General features: G+C 52.5%; 1 protein-coding gene across 1 annotated transcript in view; it reads right to left on the bottom strand.

Moving 5' to 3' along the window:
* Positions 1-1,558: 1,558 nt before the first annotated feature.
* Positions 1,559-16,683, bottom strand: part of SLC39A11 (solute carrier family 39 member 11) — a 559,067-nt gene continuing 543,942 nt past the window's right edge. The window contains exon 9 of the mRNA XM_035026142.1: positions 1,559-2,092. Coding sequence (XP_034882033.1) covers positions 1,890-2,092 — 203 coding nt within the window. The 3' untranslated portion in view covers positions 1,559-1,889. The remainder of the gene's footprint in view (positions 2,093-16,683) is intronic.

Below are 16,683 nucleotides of genomic sequence, written 5' to 3'. Positions count from 1 at the left end.
AAACGCTGTTTGCAATGACCTTTCCCCTCTCCACCATCTTTGACAGTTTCTCATGCGTGAAACATATTTTTGTTCATTATTTTTTTGTCCACAACCTCCCCTCACAACCGTCCAGCCCGGGTCTCCCTCCCTGTACCCTTCACCCCCATGTCAGACATATAATGAATTACCATTCCTTCAGACAACGAGGTTGAAAACTCGTGGTCTCCAAGGCAACGGGGTGTCCTGGGGTGGGGTGCTGGGGAGGGGGGCTTGCCCGGCCAGGAAAGGACTGGAAGTAAAGGGGGGTGGGGAGACAGAAGCAGAGATGATATCATTCCTGAAGGCTGAAAGCAGCCAATCGGCCCGCGAGGATATGATGTCATCTCCCCCACCCCCACCCCCTCTTGGCCTAGGTAGCCCCACTGAGAATTCTAGACAAGTATCGAGCTCAAGTTGTATGGCTGTGAGAGAAAGAGGGCGGGCGATGGCAAAGGGGGGGGAGAGAGAGATCTACCGCTTCTCTGGATGGCCCTAGCAGACACTACAGTCTTCACTAGAAGCAGCCCCATAAAAATGTCATCAGCTTGGGCTCTCCCTGCATTACAACACAACGATTTCTTTGGGGAGAAGAAAAAACCCTGAGATTTATTTTGCAGTCACTCCCCCCCCCTCCCTTGGAAGAGAAAAACCAACCAACAAGTTGTGAATGAAGTGTCTGCAGAGCAGCCCCCACCAACCCAGCCTGAGAACTTTCTGAACAGAAAGACGCACACACTCACACGGAACCAGCTGAGCCCATTTATGCTGCCCTCAGCATCCCCGGGGATGGAGGAAATGCTCTAGGTGCTCCAGGGTGGGAGCCTGCTTCGGGGCGAAGCCTGGCAGTGTGGGCCACTTAAGGTGCTGGGGGAGGGGCGTCTGTCCCCAAGACAATGACAGTATCTAGGGCTCGGTGCCAGGCTCCTAGGAGAAGCAAACAAGCCATGGCTTCAGGGAGGGGTGCTGGCTCGGTAGAGCGCCTACTGATGTGTTACCCCCACGCAGAGGGGAGGGTGAGTATGCACGGCTCTCTTCTGCCAGATTTTTCTCTTGGGACTGGGAAGCAGTGTTATTTCCCAAAAATGTTCCCAGGAGTCCAGGCCACGGAATGGTGTGTCCCAGGGCTCAGACCAGGCCAGGGCGGCCCCCTCCCCGCCCTTGAACAGTGCAAAACATGTAGGTTCCCCCCACCCAGTGGTCTTTCGGAGGTCTTTCCGGAGTTGTCCCACATGGACCCACCTATGTCGCCTTTGACGAAACAAAGAAGCCAAGATCCACGTCCACTCCCCATTTTGCAGATGTGGGCATCAAGGCCAGAGAAGGAAGGGACCAGCCAAAGGACCAACAGAGTCACCAACAGATCTGCAGCTGGACCCAGAACTCTGTCTCCTGCCCGCTGTTCATTCTTCGAGACCAGCCCGTGACACAGTGATAGCCAGTGTCTTCTCTCTGGAAGACAGAAAGCCTTCCCTCTCGGCATCGCCTGTTTACCATTTTCTGCATAAGTCATTACGCTATTGGACCCAGATGATGATCTCCAGCCCCGTCCCTACGAGGTGTGAGCAAGAGTCGCCCTGCAGACATCTACCGCGCATCCAGCTCCCCCTTGACCAACAGGCCCGACGCACACTGAACCAGAAGGCACAGCCAGGCTCCCAAGGGGCCCACCTCCAGGAAGGGAGACCAAACAAGGGTCATGAAAATATGTGCAAATTGTACACATGAGCGTTATGAATCAGGGCTGGAGACACACGAGGGAAGGAGTGAACATCCATTATTTTAGCAAATACTTACTGATTTCCTACTCTGTGGTAGGTGTTGAAATAGAAATATGGCTAAGTCTGAGTTCTGCCCTCGCGGCATGTCCATCAAGGAAAGTACACTGAGGCTGTGCAGACAATGTCCCCCTTCGAAAGCCCCGGGAAGACAGGGACTCGGTTGCATTGATGGACACCCTGTCTGTTGCCGGGTATACAGCAGACGATCAATAAATTCTTGCCGCATGGCCGAAGAGAAGCAGTGCCTAGAACGATGGTTCTGTCTTCGGAGGACATCAGCAAGGAGGTAATACCTGAACAGGGCATTGGAAGACAAATAAAAATTTGCCAGGCGGAAGGAGGGGGGATATTCTAAGTAGAGGGAAGCCCATTTGCAAAGACGTAGTGTGTAAGGATAGGACAGGATGGGTTATGCTAAGATAACGAGTAACATCCAAGTTTCCGTGGCTAAAAATAACAAATGGTTTCAAAATGGTGGTTTTCAGGCTTTCCTGCCTCCCCCACATCTACCCTCTGGCCCTCAGAATTGTGTTGGCAATTTATCCGTCATCTATCAGCTGTCTAGCGAGATCAGTAGCATGGACTCGTGAATTTCTATTTTTTAATGGTTTGCAATTTTTATGGACTGAATGCTTGTGTCCCCCCATGCCCCAAATTCCTATGCTGAAATCCTAACCCACGGTGTGATGTTGTGAGGAGGTGGGGCCTTTGGGAGGGGATTAGGTCATGAGGGTGGAGCCCCCATGAGTGGGATCTGTAGCTTTATAAAAGAGACCCCAGAGAGCCCTCCATTTCTTTCCACACGTGGGGATGGCCATCTCTGAACCCGGAAGCGGGTCCCCCCTCACCAGATACTGAATCTGCCAGTGCCTGGACCTTGGCCTTCCCAGCCTCCAGAGCTGTGAGAAATCAATGTTTGCCGTGTAAGCCCCCCAGGCTCTAGTATTTCTATTATAGCAGCCGGAGCTAAGATAATAATTCATTCCTATACTCGATCATGGTGGTGGTGTTAAAATTTGTGCCAGACTTGGCCAAGGGGAGCGCTCCTTCAAGCTGACTTCTGTGACAAGTCCCCGTCCCTTTTAAAATGCATATCATGTTTTAAATTGGTACCAAAATGACCTTCTTCACTTGGGTGTTCCAATGGGATCATGAGGCAGCTGAAGACTTTGGGAAGGCAGGAGAGTTTGGGGGAAGCAAGGGTCAGCTTTCCAACATTCTGGGGAGAGGAATCTGCTTTGTGGAGGAACTCATGAGCCCCTCTTGACACAAACCATTAACAACATAAGACACATAGTCACACAAATGACTACAGAAAAGGCTCATTTGCAGGGAGTAAAAATGTTTAGAGGCACAGGGCAGAGGTGGGAGGGTACTATTTCCTTGCACCTTGGAGTTCTGTGAGTTTTCAGCAGCCTGGACACAGGAATCCCTATTACTGCCCTCGTTTTTGGCACTGGAGCTAAGTCTTTGCACTATTGCTCTTTCCCCTCACATGATCTCCTAATAAAAAACATTTGGGGGGGGCAACTGGGTGGCTCAGTCAGTTAAGCATCTGCCTTCAGCTCAGGTCATGATCCCAGGGTCCTGGGATCGAGCCCCGCATCGGGCTCCCTGCTCGGTGGGAAGCCTGCTTCTCCCTCTCCCTCTCTCTGCCGCTCCCCTTGCTTGTGCTCTCTCTCTGTCAAATAAATAAAATCTTAAAAAAAAAAAAAAAACCCACAACATTTGGGTAAGGCTTTCCTCCTCCCATTTTATAGATGATGGCACTGAGGTCCCAAAACATCAGGAGACTTGTCTAAGGTCACACAAACAGGCGTTTGGATGCCAGCATCCTGGCCACTCTCTGATGTGGTCAGTTCATGTAGGCAGAAAGCAAACCAAAGCAAGCAGGTATTTCTGGGCTCTTCTTCACTTCCACTCACCTTACACGCTCAAAAGCGTACCCTGCTGAGGGTCTCACGCTGAAACAGGCCCCAGCATGAGGCAGAGGACTATGGCAACGTCCAAAAGCAAAGAGTGGGACGAGCCCCAGGGCCCTGTTGGAGCAACTTTAAGATGCTGACGAGACCAGGGCAGGTGTCCAGGAACCACGCCCAAAGCAGGGCGAGGAGGCCTCCAGATGTCCCAGCAGAAGGAAACCTATTCATGTGACACCCTGCATCCCACTCTCTGGGGTCAGAATAAGGACAAGACGTACAGATTAGGAGACTATCTGCTCTTGCAACATGGGTGGCAGTCCTGGCTGGAGGATGGTCCCCCATCACAGGACCACAGGGAACGGCGACTAACCTTGACCTTCAGTTTCCCCTCCCCAAGTAAAACGGGGACGCCAAAGGCCCACAGAGTGGCTGCAGGGGTGTTTCTGATGCCAGCCCCCTGGAAACCTTGTTTTTTTAATTCTTTCCCTCCCACAACCTTTTATTTTTCTTTTGCTTAAGAGGTGGAGCTTTGGAAATCAGGCAACCGGAACAATTTATTTCAACCTGAGGTCCCACGAGCCTATTTCCTCTGTACATGGGAACAAGGATACCTCCACCTCAGGGCTGTGTTATGGTTAAATTAGACACCGTATTTCCCACCGGTGCTTTGCTCATTCTGGCCCAGAGAAATCCCCTGGGACGTGGAAACCAGAGCTGTATTTGGAGGTAGGGCCGCTGAAGAGGTAAGGAAGGCAAAATGAGATGATCTGGGAGGGCCCTAATCTAATCTTGACCAGTGGCCTTGTAAGAAGAGGAGATTAGGACACGGACATGTGTGTGCTGAATGGACACAGCAAGAACACGGCCGTTTGCAACCCAAGGAGAGAGACCGAAGAAGAAACCAACCCTGCCGACACCTTGACCTTGGAGCTCCAGCCTCAGAACTGCAAGCAGATAAACGTCTGTGGTTGAAGTTGCTCGCACTGTGGTGCTCTGTCAGGGAACCCCAAGCAGACTTGCCCTTCCTCTTGGCTCCTACCCTGACTTTTCTTTCTCCCCTCTCCTTTCTCTCTTTGTCTCTGTTCCTCCCACCCTGCTCAAGGCTCCCATGGATCTTTCCAGAGCATCTTGTGGCTGAGGTGTTGCTGGTACCGCTCCTCCAGGAACAAGATCCAGAGGGCTCATCTGGTCCAAGCTTCCCATTTCTAAGCCTTCGGCTCAAAAGTGGATGGTGAAAAACACAAAAAATAGGACTTTGCATTTTGCCCGGATTCTGTTTTTCACTTAAAAAATCCAGGTCTAGGAGCGCCTGGGTGGCTCAGTCGGTTAAGCCGCTGCCTTCGGCTCAGGTCATGATCCCGGGGTCCTGGGATCGAGCCCCGCATCGGGCTCCCTGCTCAGCGGGAAGCCTGCTTCTCCCTCTCCCTCTGCCTGCCTCTCTGCCTACTTGTTCTCTCTCTCTCTCTGTCAAATAAATGAATAAAATCTTAAAAAAAAAAAAAAAAAATCCAGGTCTACTGCCCCCCACGCTTGTCACGTGGCCCACACACCACCAAAACCCATGGCCTAGTACTTGGCATCCAGAGCTGGGAGGTCAGAGCAACACTGAAATAAAATCACTATTTATGGGTCCCTGCCTTCTGACAAACTGGTTCTCTGCGGCCCACCCACCCACCAGGCCCGCAGGCAAGACTGCGTGGTGAGGCCACGGGTGTGGTGAGTCACCAGTCAGCTCAACCCAGGACGCAGGCTGCTCAGGGAGGGCCAGGCCTGAAGCCCCACTGGGCCGGCGTCCACAGGCAGGTTAGGCTCCCCAGAACCCTCTGGCCTGACTGATCAGACAAGGCCAGGAAGAATACCCTTCCTTCAGTGCTCCAACAAGGCGGCCCTCTTATGCTCATGTCACGTGTCCCTGGCTGCAGCCCCCTACCAGCCAGGAAGCTCTGGAAGACAGAAGAGTCTCCAGAGGGAAGTCCTGAGGGAAGGGGACGGCCCCAGGGCCACAGGAGAGGGAAAGTATCCTCACTAACAGTTCAGTTCAGCTCTGTTCCCTGGGGCAGGTGACCTGTACCGAGGTTCCATCTGTGGCCCCTTCCCGTGCAACCTTGTGCACCCCCCACACCCCACGGCAAAGAGGTGGACATTTCCAGCAACGATTACAATCAGCCACGCTACCCTAAGAGCTGCCCCAGAGCCCTGCCAGGGCAAAAACACACTGTTCTTCTGTTTTATGACTGAACAAGCCTATATGCTTTCTATAAATGTCTGCATAAATCACTGGTCAGCATTCCCATCTTGGCAGAGGAAACCCATCCCAGGCTGCAAAAGTGGCTTCCTCCCCAAGAGAGAGGCCCAGGGGCTGCTCCCTTCATTTCTTCTGGACCCTACGGAGCTGCCCCCTGGGCTGTTCTCCGGCTGTGTAGAGAAATCTCTTGCTCAGACAATGAGTCAGCCCCAAAGGGGTGGCAGCTCACCTTTTCCAGGGGCCTCCTGGGCCGAGCTCCAGGTGAGGCCCAGCCAGGCCTGCTGGGGTCTAGGGGATCCTTCATAAGCCATCCTCCTGGGAGCTCCAGCTCTCCCAGACCCATGGCCGCACCCTGCCTACCAGGGTGCCTGCTGAGGGTAGCGCCTGCCGGAAACAGCGCCTGGGAAGGTCTCTGTGCTGTTGGCATTTTAGGTAAGAGCTCCCTGTCCACTTAACTAACAAGTAATCATTAATATTACCCCTGGCCCATGTACCCAACTGTTAAACGGACACTAATGAAATGAGTCTCAGGCACCATGACCAATATTAAAACCAAGTCTGCACTGTTAACTTAAGTGACCCAGGCTGATTTATACACCGTGCCTTGCATTTAACCAGCATGGAGGGTATTTTATACCAAAATGCACAGACATTTCTCCCACCCTGGCTCTATTCTTTCTGATTCCGTCCTAGCACCAGCTGGATCAGACCAGACCACACCAGATGGTCCCAGCCTTCATTGCTGGAATCCTAGTTCTGCTTCCTTGGTAAAAAGGGATTCCCAACAAAGGGGAAATTTCATGGAAAATCTAGGGTAGAAAAAAACGTACTACGTGTGACTTTGGAATCAGTTATGATGAGCATGTGTTAGAATGGACTCATTCAAATGGTCGGAGTCTTCACTTTGGTTAAAAAAAAAAGGTGGGGGTACCCTGTTTTAGGAGGGCTCTCCCGAAGGGAGGCCTCAAGTCAGCAGGTGTTGCTTACCGTTCCCACCTCCTCCAGGCTGGCCTCTGGGAAGCAAGAGAAAGTCAGGATCCAGGAGGCCTGAGTTGCAGAAACCCTGCCAAGGATGAGAAGCCTGCCCCATTGCTGTCCTTACCCCTTCCCAAGCATGCTGGGCTTGGTGGTCTCCCTTAATTTAGAAGTCAGGGATGCATTCATCCCACAGAACACCACACTCACGCCAGGCAGCCTGCCTTCCTCCTGGTCTCGCCCCTGGCCTCAGAGACATAGCCCAAGACAGCTGCTCAGCCTGTATCCTCTGCCTGAGACTCTCAGACTCCGTGCAGGTGGGCGGCATCTGGGAGAAACACAGCTACGGACAGCCCAGGTCCTCTGGGTGCCCTGGGGCGGGCACATGTGGGCCGGACCAGGAGGCCAGCTGGCCACAGGATCCTGAGGCTTGTCTGTGACAGGAGGGCATGGGTCTTTGGGGTGAGGCAGCTATCGGGGCGTTTCACTCCAAACACCTTCGAAGCTATGCTTCAACAAGCCAGGATTGAGGGTTTGGGGGTGTTGCCGGCAGGCAGATAGCATCTACTCCCTGGGGAAGACCAGAGGGACCAGTGGAGAAAGACAGTTAAGGAGCCCAGCTACGGAACGGGTCGAGGCACCCTAGGACAGAAGACGGAGCTCACCCTCCAATCCTGGTAGAGCCACCTGCCCTCACCCTGCCGTGTGGCACAGTGGACGGGCAGCGGGCATGCTAATTTAGAACAAAGGCCCCAGAGTCTCCCTTTTTTTTTTTATTCACTCCTTGGTTTTGATTCCTAGATCTAGCTGTGTGGCCTTGAGCAAGCTACCCGCCCTCTCTGAGGTTCATTTTTCCACATCAGCACAAGGGGCATGATAACAACCACAGCACTCATATCAGAGGATTAAGTGAGAAACTTCATCTAAAGCCCGCCGCACGGTGCCTGGTGCATGGCAAATGCTCAAAATCGATGGCTTTTCTCATCTTCCTGCCTCTTGCCCTCCGGGGGCGGTCTCAACCCCTTCACCTTTGGAAGGGAGGTGCTCTTTCCTCGCCTCCCACCCATTCCTTACTCATCGGCTCTACGGTCTCCTGTGTATTCAGCTCACATGGGCTCTGCTGGGAACGTGGGACACAGGTGGCAGGTGTGGAAGTCCGGGGCCACGCCAGACCGTCTGCCTGCGGGCCCAGCGCTCAGGAGGCGCGCTTCCACCTTGCCAGCAGAGGTGTGCGGCCCGAGGCCACGCCCCCACGGTGTCACCTTCAGTTCAACCACCTTGGCTCTTCCCCTTCCTCTCGGCCTGGTCCCTTCGGAAGCTCTCAGGTCCCTGCTGCCTTGTCAGGCCCTAACTCGTCGGGCCGGCTCGCCTTGGTACTGTGGCTTATCCAAACATCTTCATCGCTTTTCATAAATTCAATCCCTCCTTATCAGCTGCACCATCGGGAGGAAGGGCAGGGGGGCTTGTGACTGAAGTGCGGGGAAGAGAAGCTTTAATTAGCCTCCCTGCTCCGCGGGGTCACCCGCAGTTCACTCGCCCTGCCCTCACATGTTCCCAATCACGTAGTGGGAGCACCAGTGTGGCCCACGCGGGCCTCTGTCCTCTGCTCCCCCCGTGCAGGGAGATCAGCGGGCGTGACCCCCTGCCCCCCACCCGCCATCTGTCTGGTCACTGCCTGAACTGCTAGAACAGAACCCCAACCTTGGTCCCACGAGCAAACTCGCCCTGCACAGAGCATCTAAACACCCATCAGAAGGCAGAGTGCTTCTGCCGGCCCTCCAGAGCAGCCGCTTCTATGACAACGAATGGAAAGAGCACCGGACTTGGTGGAGCGCTACTCAAGACTCTGGATTCTACCACCCTTGAGCTGCGCAACTGCAAAAGAGTCCTTGTCTTAACAAAAAAACCCAACCAACCCAAAAAAAAAAAAAAAAAAGTGGGGATGAGTGTACCGATCTTCCCTACCTCCCAGTGCCGTCAGCTCAGAGCAAGGTATATGCAAATACGCTTCCTTCCGTGCAAAGTTCAAAATCAATGACACATATTCCTAGCCTCTAGACCGTTGGGCGTGTGGCAACGGATTGCCGCAAATAGGCTCAGAGACCGCTTCCGCTCACGCTTGTGTTTTAACTCAACTCTGCCATCTTCCTAAAGCCCGGTTTCTTCCCCAAAAAGACCTTGATGTGATTCAGGCACCCGGCTGACGGGGTTTCAAAGCTGGGGCTCATTTTTCACGGTGTGAGGCTACCACACAAACGTCCCCCCCGCACTCCTCTGGCCGCCTACGCTTTCTGCACATTTAACTACTCGAGGGCAGTACGGGAAACCCACACGATGGTGCCCAGACCCCCGGTCTTGTACTTTTCACAGGTCTCAAATCGCCAGGATCATCCAACAGCCAAATGGGTTTGATAATCGGCATTTCCAAGGGTCCTTCTCGGTGCCAGGCTCTGTGCTAGCTCCTGGAAAAGGTCCTTGACTTGGTCTTGGCTGCCCAGAAGGGTTACAAATAGTGAGCCCACAGACCTGTCCACCCAAACTAGAACACTCTCGAAGAGCAGAAATGTGCTATTAATAACCACACTGGGAAAACCCATGTAAACTGGGACTGTCTTGAGCAAATGGGGAGGTGTGTCTTTGCATTTTCTAGATCTTGGGGGAGAAAGGAGAAGGGAGAAGGCAGGTGCACTTTCTCAAACAGCATTTGAAAACTGGATGCCCAAAGGGGCAGAATGAATGGATCCCTCAGTCACCGTGTTGCCTGGGAGAAATGGAAACGCTTGTCCTCTAACTGGGCTCATCAAGAGTCCTACTGGGGAGTGAGTCCCCCCACCTCCCCGTGTGCAGCTTAGCGCTTGACACATGAATATGTAGTCAGTGCGGGCGGCCTGAGCTCGAGGGAGGAGACGGATCGCAGGGAGAGACACAGTCCTAGATTCCCCAAGAGGTCCCAGCGCAAGCATTTATGATTATGATTATAACTGGCATGTGTGTGGTAACCAGGCCTTCCGAGCGCATTCTCATGCATTTTCTCTTTTGATCTGAAGCAGATAACGCAGACGGGAGCATGCGTCTGATAGGCCACCCTGCTGAATAGCACACTGGCTGAGCAAGAACAAAGACCATAAATGAAGGAGGATGTTTGCACTACGCTTCCCGCTTGCCTGAAAACAGGAAGCTTTGGAGGCCTACTCTGGCGAGATCTCCACCTCTTCCTTACCCCAAAGCGACATGGCCTGAGAGGCTTTCCTTTTATTACTTATTTTTTTTTAATGGGGCAAATCTCTTCCGAGATACGTTGTTTTGTTTTGGTTTTTTGTGTGTGTGTGTGTGTCATTTTGCTATAGTGAGAGGGAGGCATGTCTGCTCTGATGGTTCAGGGGGCATAGGAGCATGGTGCCAGATGTCTGCCCCCTTTTCCCCTTACCTGACACGTGACCTCTGCAGATCTCACGTGGCACAAGCCCCCGGGGGGAGAAGCTGCCGGGGGTGGGGGGGGTGGGGGAGGAATGCCAGCAGTTGATCCAATGGAGACAGCTGGGCACACTCCTGGGGCTAGTGACTTGGAAGAAGTCAGAGGGGGCAGCCTGTTGAGGCATGTTTCCCCGCAGATGACAAGGACTGCACAATGGCCAAACAGACCTGTCACGGGGATAGTCTTCGCTGACACCAGGAAGGACTAGAGAAGAGCTCTTGCTGACAGAGGAGGACCAGGGACCAGCCAGTGAGGAAACCCAGGGGCCGAATATGACTGAGCATGGATAGGAACGGGACTGGGGACGTGTGTCTGGAAGTCGCAGGTGGGACGTGGTCCAGACCGGCCTCATGAGTTTTTATTCTGCAGTCTCAGCAGCCTCTGGGTCTTCCAGATTCCTCTTCTTAAAATGCAAAGGTGGGCAAGGGAGTAACACTCTGATCAGCAGAGTTCTCCAGAAAAACAGAATCAATAGTGGGGTATGTATGTATATATGTATGCTTGTGTGTTGTATCCCAAGAACATGGCAGAGAACATCCGAGCAAATTTAAAAAGTAGGTAGGTAGGTAGGTAGGTAGGTAGGTAGATGTTAGGTAGGTAGACAGATAAAATCTGTAATTAAATATCTCAAATAGAATATAAAATTATATAAGCCAACATGAGGGGATATGTGAGCCATGTGTTTTAAGATTTGGCTTTTCCTCTTTCATTTCTTAATCGTGGTTCACTTTGGACACTTGCTGAAAAGTCTGGCAAAACCATATGCTTTGAATTTGGACATAGCTCCAGAGAACAGTCTGAAGACTACGTATACTTGTCTCCATATTGGAAGATAATGAAGTCAAAGAGCCACCCCAGAGAAAGACAAGCCTGCAGAAAAGGGAACAGGGGACGTATGGAAGGAATCCAAATGGCAAAACACAGGAAAAGATGCTCAGTCTCCCAGAGATCACGGAAGTCCACACTTTAGAAAGGACTGTGAGGCTCGCATTGTCGATGCGGGCTTCTTGGAAGTCCGTTGGGCAGATCTACCAAGTTTAAATCATATTCTTCAACCTAATTCTATGTATAGACATCTATCCCTAGGAAATACCCACCTTTGGGTGCATACGTGTTAGAACGCTTACTGCAATCTTGTGGCTACCAGGGAAAAACTACAAAAAGCTTATACATCCACAAAATGGTTAAATAACTGATTATATATCCAGATGATGGAATTTTATGCAGCAAAGAACGAGGGGTCCACATACATTGATAGGGAGAATGACAGAACGATGCATACAGCATGAGTCAAAGTTCTGTTTTACAAGCTGTGTGTGTGTGTGTGTGTGTGTGTACAAAAATACCTAGAAAGAAAGACTAGAACAAAGTCACTAGGATGAAAGACAGAGGTAATGGCACAAGGAGGCACTGAATTATTTGCCCTGCAAGCACTTGTATTGTTTACATCGCCTGCCTAATTTCAATTACAATAAGAATAGCAACAACAGTATTAAATAAAAGACAAAACCAGAAGAGAGTCGCTAGCTTTTTGCTAGTTCCTGTGATATCTCTGTGTTGTCCACCCTCCCCCTCCCTGCTCCCCAGATTCTCCTGGGTGAGGCTCTCAGAAGCTCAGCTTACTCTTAAGGAATGTGGAAGCAAAAGGGATCCATACATGCCACTGCAATTTCTAAATTCTTCCATCAAACTTCCAGTTATGGGGTCGGTCAGGGTCTCGGCAGGAAATGGATGACACACTCAAATTAGATAACTGGACGTGAGTTAGTAAAGGGTTGTTTTACAAGGTGAGGGCAGGTGTAGGGAAATCGGGAGGGGTGGTACCATTCATAGGGGCTCAACTGCGGCCCAGTGAACACAGGGCGATAGAATGAGGTGCTGAACACCCCGGCTTCACTGTCCTCCCTCTCTCCCATCTTCTCCAAAACTCGCCATGGTCCAGAGTCTATGTCCAGAAGGCCGCAGGGCAGGGAGCCTTTTGATGCAGTTCATGCAGGTCAGTCTCCTGGGGCACAGAGCAGGTGGGGCAGGGTGGAGAGGGGCAAACGGGAAATGCGCACGCACGGTTGTCCATTTGAATACAGAAGACACACCTGATCACAACTGGACTTTGAGCTCCAGGATCACACAGCCACTTACTTGGATATGCATGCATCTCCGCCACTAACTGGTTCTGTGCCCTTGGACACCCTCCTACCCCAGTCCCGAGCCCCTCATGTCTTAATGTGTAAGATGAGGGTGTTGAGTGGATCTAATTATTTTCTAGGTGCCTTCCAGCTCTAACTTCCCTGAGTGTGAGTCTAGAGCTCGGCCTGAGCCTTGAGCCCTTTCCGTGGCCACTAAGTACAGGGGACAGTTGTCAGCTCCTCGGCAGCAGGGAAGCAGCCAAGTTTGAAGGACTGCTTTGCAAAAATGGGACAATCCTTAACGCCCCCACTGCCGGTGCTCCAGGACAATAAGTGGGATCCACACTACTGAGCCCACAGACAGTCTTACTAATTCACCGCTTTCAGACAATGGGCAGGTGATTGGGTAAAGTAAAAATAGGTACCAGACTTTCACCTAGTCCAGAGCCATTTTTCTCCTCTATGCCCCGCTCAGCCCCTACCCTCTGAGTCAGAATAAAGACAGTTCAATTCCCGAAGAACGTTGCCTCATTCCTCAACCAAAGACTCAACGCCTGAGGAATGTAATGCGTGGTACACCTTTTCTTTGAGCCCCTTACAACCCAAACGGGAGGATGGTCTAGTACCCAAGTGACCACACTGTGGTTTGGCCCTGCCCCTCCGAGGCCTTAGGCTCTGAGCTCTCCTCCCTCACGGAACGAGCCATTCCTTTGAAATCCCCAGGACTCCTCCTTTACCTCTCCAGAGCGGAAGAGCTCTCAGCAGTGACCTTGATTGCCAGGGTTGATTTGGCTGATCTGGCTGGCTAGGCGGGTGTCCCCTTCCTCCCTCACCACCCCATGTGCGTCCCTCCCGGAGCTACGCGCTCGGTCAAAGAGGACAACCTTCCCCGATAGAGGAGGACCGTTCTTCGGTCCAGGGTCTACGAGTAGCTGCACTCCCCTGTTAGAACCTCCAAACAAGCTCAGCAGTGACCTTGAACCAAGAGCGCCCCAAACCCGAGAAATTATCTGACTTAGAAGGGTACAGAACCCAGCTTCATGCCTAGAAGGAGCTGCAGTGGTGATTGCAAATGCTTCCTCCATGACTTAAAGAAAAATCACTCCCCACCACCCTTCCTGCAGACTTTGGGCTTCAGTTGATGGGGAGTTCCCTTAAAGCAAGAGTTTTATTGTGCATTTCCTTCTACAGTGTTACAGCTGTGCCTCTATTAGCTGAGCGCCCATAACAAGGAGGGATGGGATGGTGCCAATCAGCTAAAGAAATTGATACTGAATAAGGAAACGTGTCTTACTAGCAAGAGGCTCTCAGCTATGAAATAAGTCCCCAGCAATGCAGGGCATTGCAAGAGACTGAGTCACACCAGGCTGGGGCCTGTGCCAAGATGATTTACTCATCTACCCTTCTTCCCAGGTATTAGAGCTAGAAAAGAAAAGATAGAAAGTTCTGAGTCATTCTTCCTCCGCATTTGGTTGATTTTCACTCTCGGGGGTTATCTGAGTGCCCTGTGAATTCTCAGCATTAAATGCTCAAGATCAGAGAGAAGAGAGCTGTCCTCTCATCTGCGGACATCCTAGGAGAAAAAGAAGGGAACGCACAATATCGGTCATGAATAGACTGGCCAAAGGGCTTCATAAACATCATTTGTGTGTTATCATCACAATTACTATGCCCATTTAAAGATGTGGACATGGAGACATTCGCTGGGAAAGGAAATTGATTTCCCCAGGGTCACTGCTAACCTGCAAAGTCACTATTTAAGCCTGAGTCACTCTCACTCTGGAGCCCTGGCCCCATCCACCTCAGTACACTACCTACATGTGGATTCGGGGGCACTAAATCTGGATCTGACGGCTTTTGAGGTCCCAACATGGTGTCACGTGGTAGGTTTCTGTTCCGTGGGCTGTACCACACTGTCCACCCTCCCCAGTACAAGGGGGTCTGGCCAGGGCACAGGAAGGACTTGCTAAGGGAAGCAATGGAGATGATGGAAGAGGACCAGGTGCTTAGTTCTCCAGGCCAGGCCCGCCTGACCTGCACAGACCGGGGAAAGAAGTTTAGGTGAGGCTGGAAAGGAGCAGGGCTCTAAGTAGGTCAAGCTCCCCAAAGCAGGTGTGGTGGGGTAATGTTCTGGCCGTCTTAACCAATGCTCGTAGTCCTGCCCCCCATACAATGTTGCCTTGCCCTCCTTGGCTTCTCCACGGCTAGTGGGAGAGGCCCGATGGAATCCACTGCATCAGAGAATGGACAGCACAGCAGAAAACCAAAGAAATAATCAATTCCAGTTTGAGTTTCAAAGAAGGCTTTGGAAATGTATGGCAAATACAACACATCTGGGAGAAAACAGGATGAGGAAGAGCCAAGAAGCTCTTGGATAAGGACTAAGAGAGATTCCCTGTGCTAGGGGTGGGGGCCGGGGGGAGGGACTGCGTCAACATTCTGGGAACCAGGTCAGGGGTGCTTCCAAGGCTCCTTGAAGTAGTAACTGGACGCCTGTGGCCCCCGAGGGTCTCAGGTTGGGAACAAAAGATGACTCAGCAGTGACTGGTGGGGACTGATGGCCAGTTGACTAGTTGATGGAAGTGTTGGGAGAGGCCAGCGCGGACGATGACGCAGACGCAGCGTGCCACCAGCTCCTAATGCCACTCTGCTCTGTTAACCTTCCTCGTCCCCTGAAATTCGATGCAGCCCCAATGAAAAGGGGCGGGGGGCTGAAATGTCCTGGTAGAATGCAGTTGTAAGAAAATCAAGCCATACTTGTTGCATTTCTGACTTTGTAAACAGACGCTCACCTCTGTTCTCCAAGCCAGGCATCTCTCCAGGACAGACCCCCGCCCCCCTTTCCCCTCTCTGGGTGCACCGAGTTTACACCCTCCACTCCTCTCCCTAAGCCCCCAGAGAACCTGCCCCACAGGCGTCTCTGCCACCAGGAAGATTCCGCATACGTAGAGGGTGCTGCACACTGGGGCCTGAACCTTGGGCTTCAAGGTGCCTCCCCACAAGGGCAGCAGCTCTGGCGACAAGTCCATCCCAGCCCGGTCCATTGGCAGAGGAAAATGTCCGGGAGGGAGAGAGGGAGGCTGAACTAGAAAAGGACAATCTCCCCCACCCGCCGTCTCTGGGAACACCGTATCTCAGGTTTGTTGGCCACCCAAGGTGCTGGGCTCTGCCAGACCAGATAACCATTCCGGTTTGACAGGCACCCACGGCCCCCCTGGTATGTGCCTTTGGCCCACCTGATAGTTCTGTTTTCCTTCTCCTCTGGGATCCCTGGGCCGCCGCTCCCCTCCCCTCCCCGGCTGTCCTCGCCCCTGACTCAGCACGCAGGCGCAACAGATGTCACCCCCGCCCTCCCAGAGGCCACCCTACACGAGGCAAGCAGCCCGCCACCCCAACGTCATGATAGTTGTTTAAGCCTTTAACACCTGAGAGGCATCGCGGGGCGAAAGAGCTTGAATACCCTCAGAGCACCTGTTCTCGGCCCAGCCCCCAAATAGGCATTTGTCTTTCTGCAGTGCTGAGCACCAGTTCTGCAGCAGGCTCTGTTCTGGGGCGTGGGGATCAGCTACAAGAAAGATCCACAAGATCCGTGCTCTCGGAGAATGTACATTCTCGCCCAGAAGGGCAGACACGGAGCCGTGCTGCTCAGATCCTGCTCAGATCCCCTTTCCGAGGACCCCTGGCCTGGCTGAGGGAGCGTGACTGGCTCGCAGCCCCCAGCCAGGGTATCTCCAAGGTCCTCTTCAGCTGTCCAGCTGAGGTCATGCTCTTCTCGGGGAAGCCCCTGGCCGATGCCTGAGCAAGGTGGTGGGCCAAGAGCCAAGCCATTTCCACCCACAGGGGATTTCTCCGACGCGCAATCTCCGCTCTAGAACTCCTCGTGGGCTACCAGAGAGTTTTCAGGTTCACATTCTCATGGCCCCACCTGTCCAAGCCTGCTCTCCCCCCGTTTTTTTTCTTTATGGGTGTTACTCCCCAATAAACCCTAACTCCATCTCAGCATCTGTTTCCCAGGGAACCCACCCTATACACAAACCACGGTGACTGACAGGTGTTCCAGAAAGAGATTAGGGCGATATGATAGCCGTGGACTTGGCAAAAGAGGACAATGTTAGCTAGAGGTCAAGTGTACCCACCTTCC

This window comes from Mirounga leonina, unplaced genomic scaffold, assembly GCF_011800145.1.
Source record: "Mirounga leonina isolate KUSES-001 unplaced genomic scaffold, KU_Mleo_1.0 Mir_197, whole genome shotgun sequence".
In the NCBI taxonomy this organism is placed as follows: Eukaryota; Metazoa; Chordata; class Mammalia; order Carnivora; family Phocidae; genus Mirounga; species Mirounga leonina.
The sequence above is the reverse complement of the archived record's forward strand: the minus strand, read 5'-3'. Positions and strand labels throughout refer to the sequence as shown.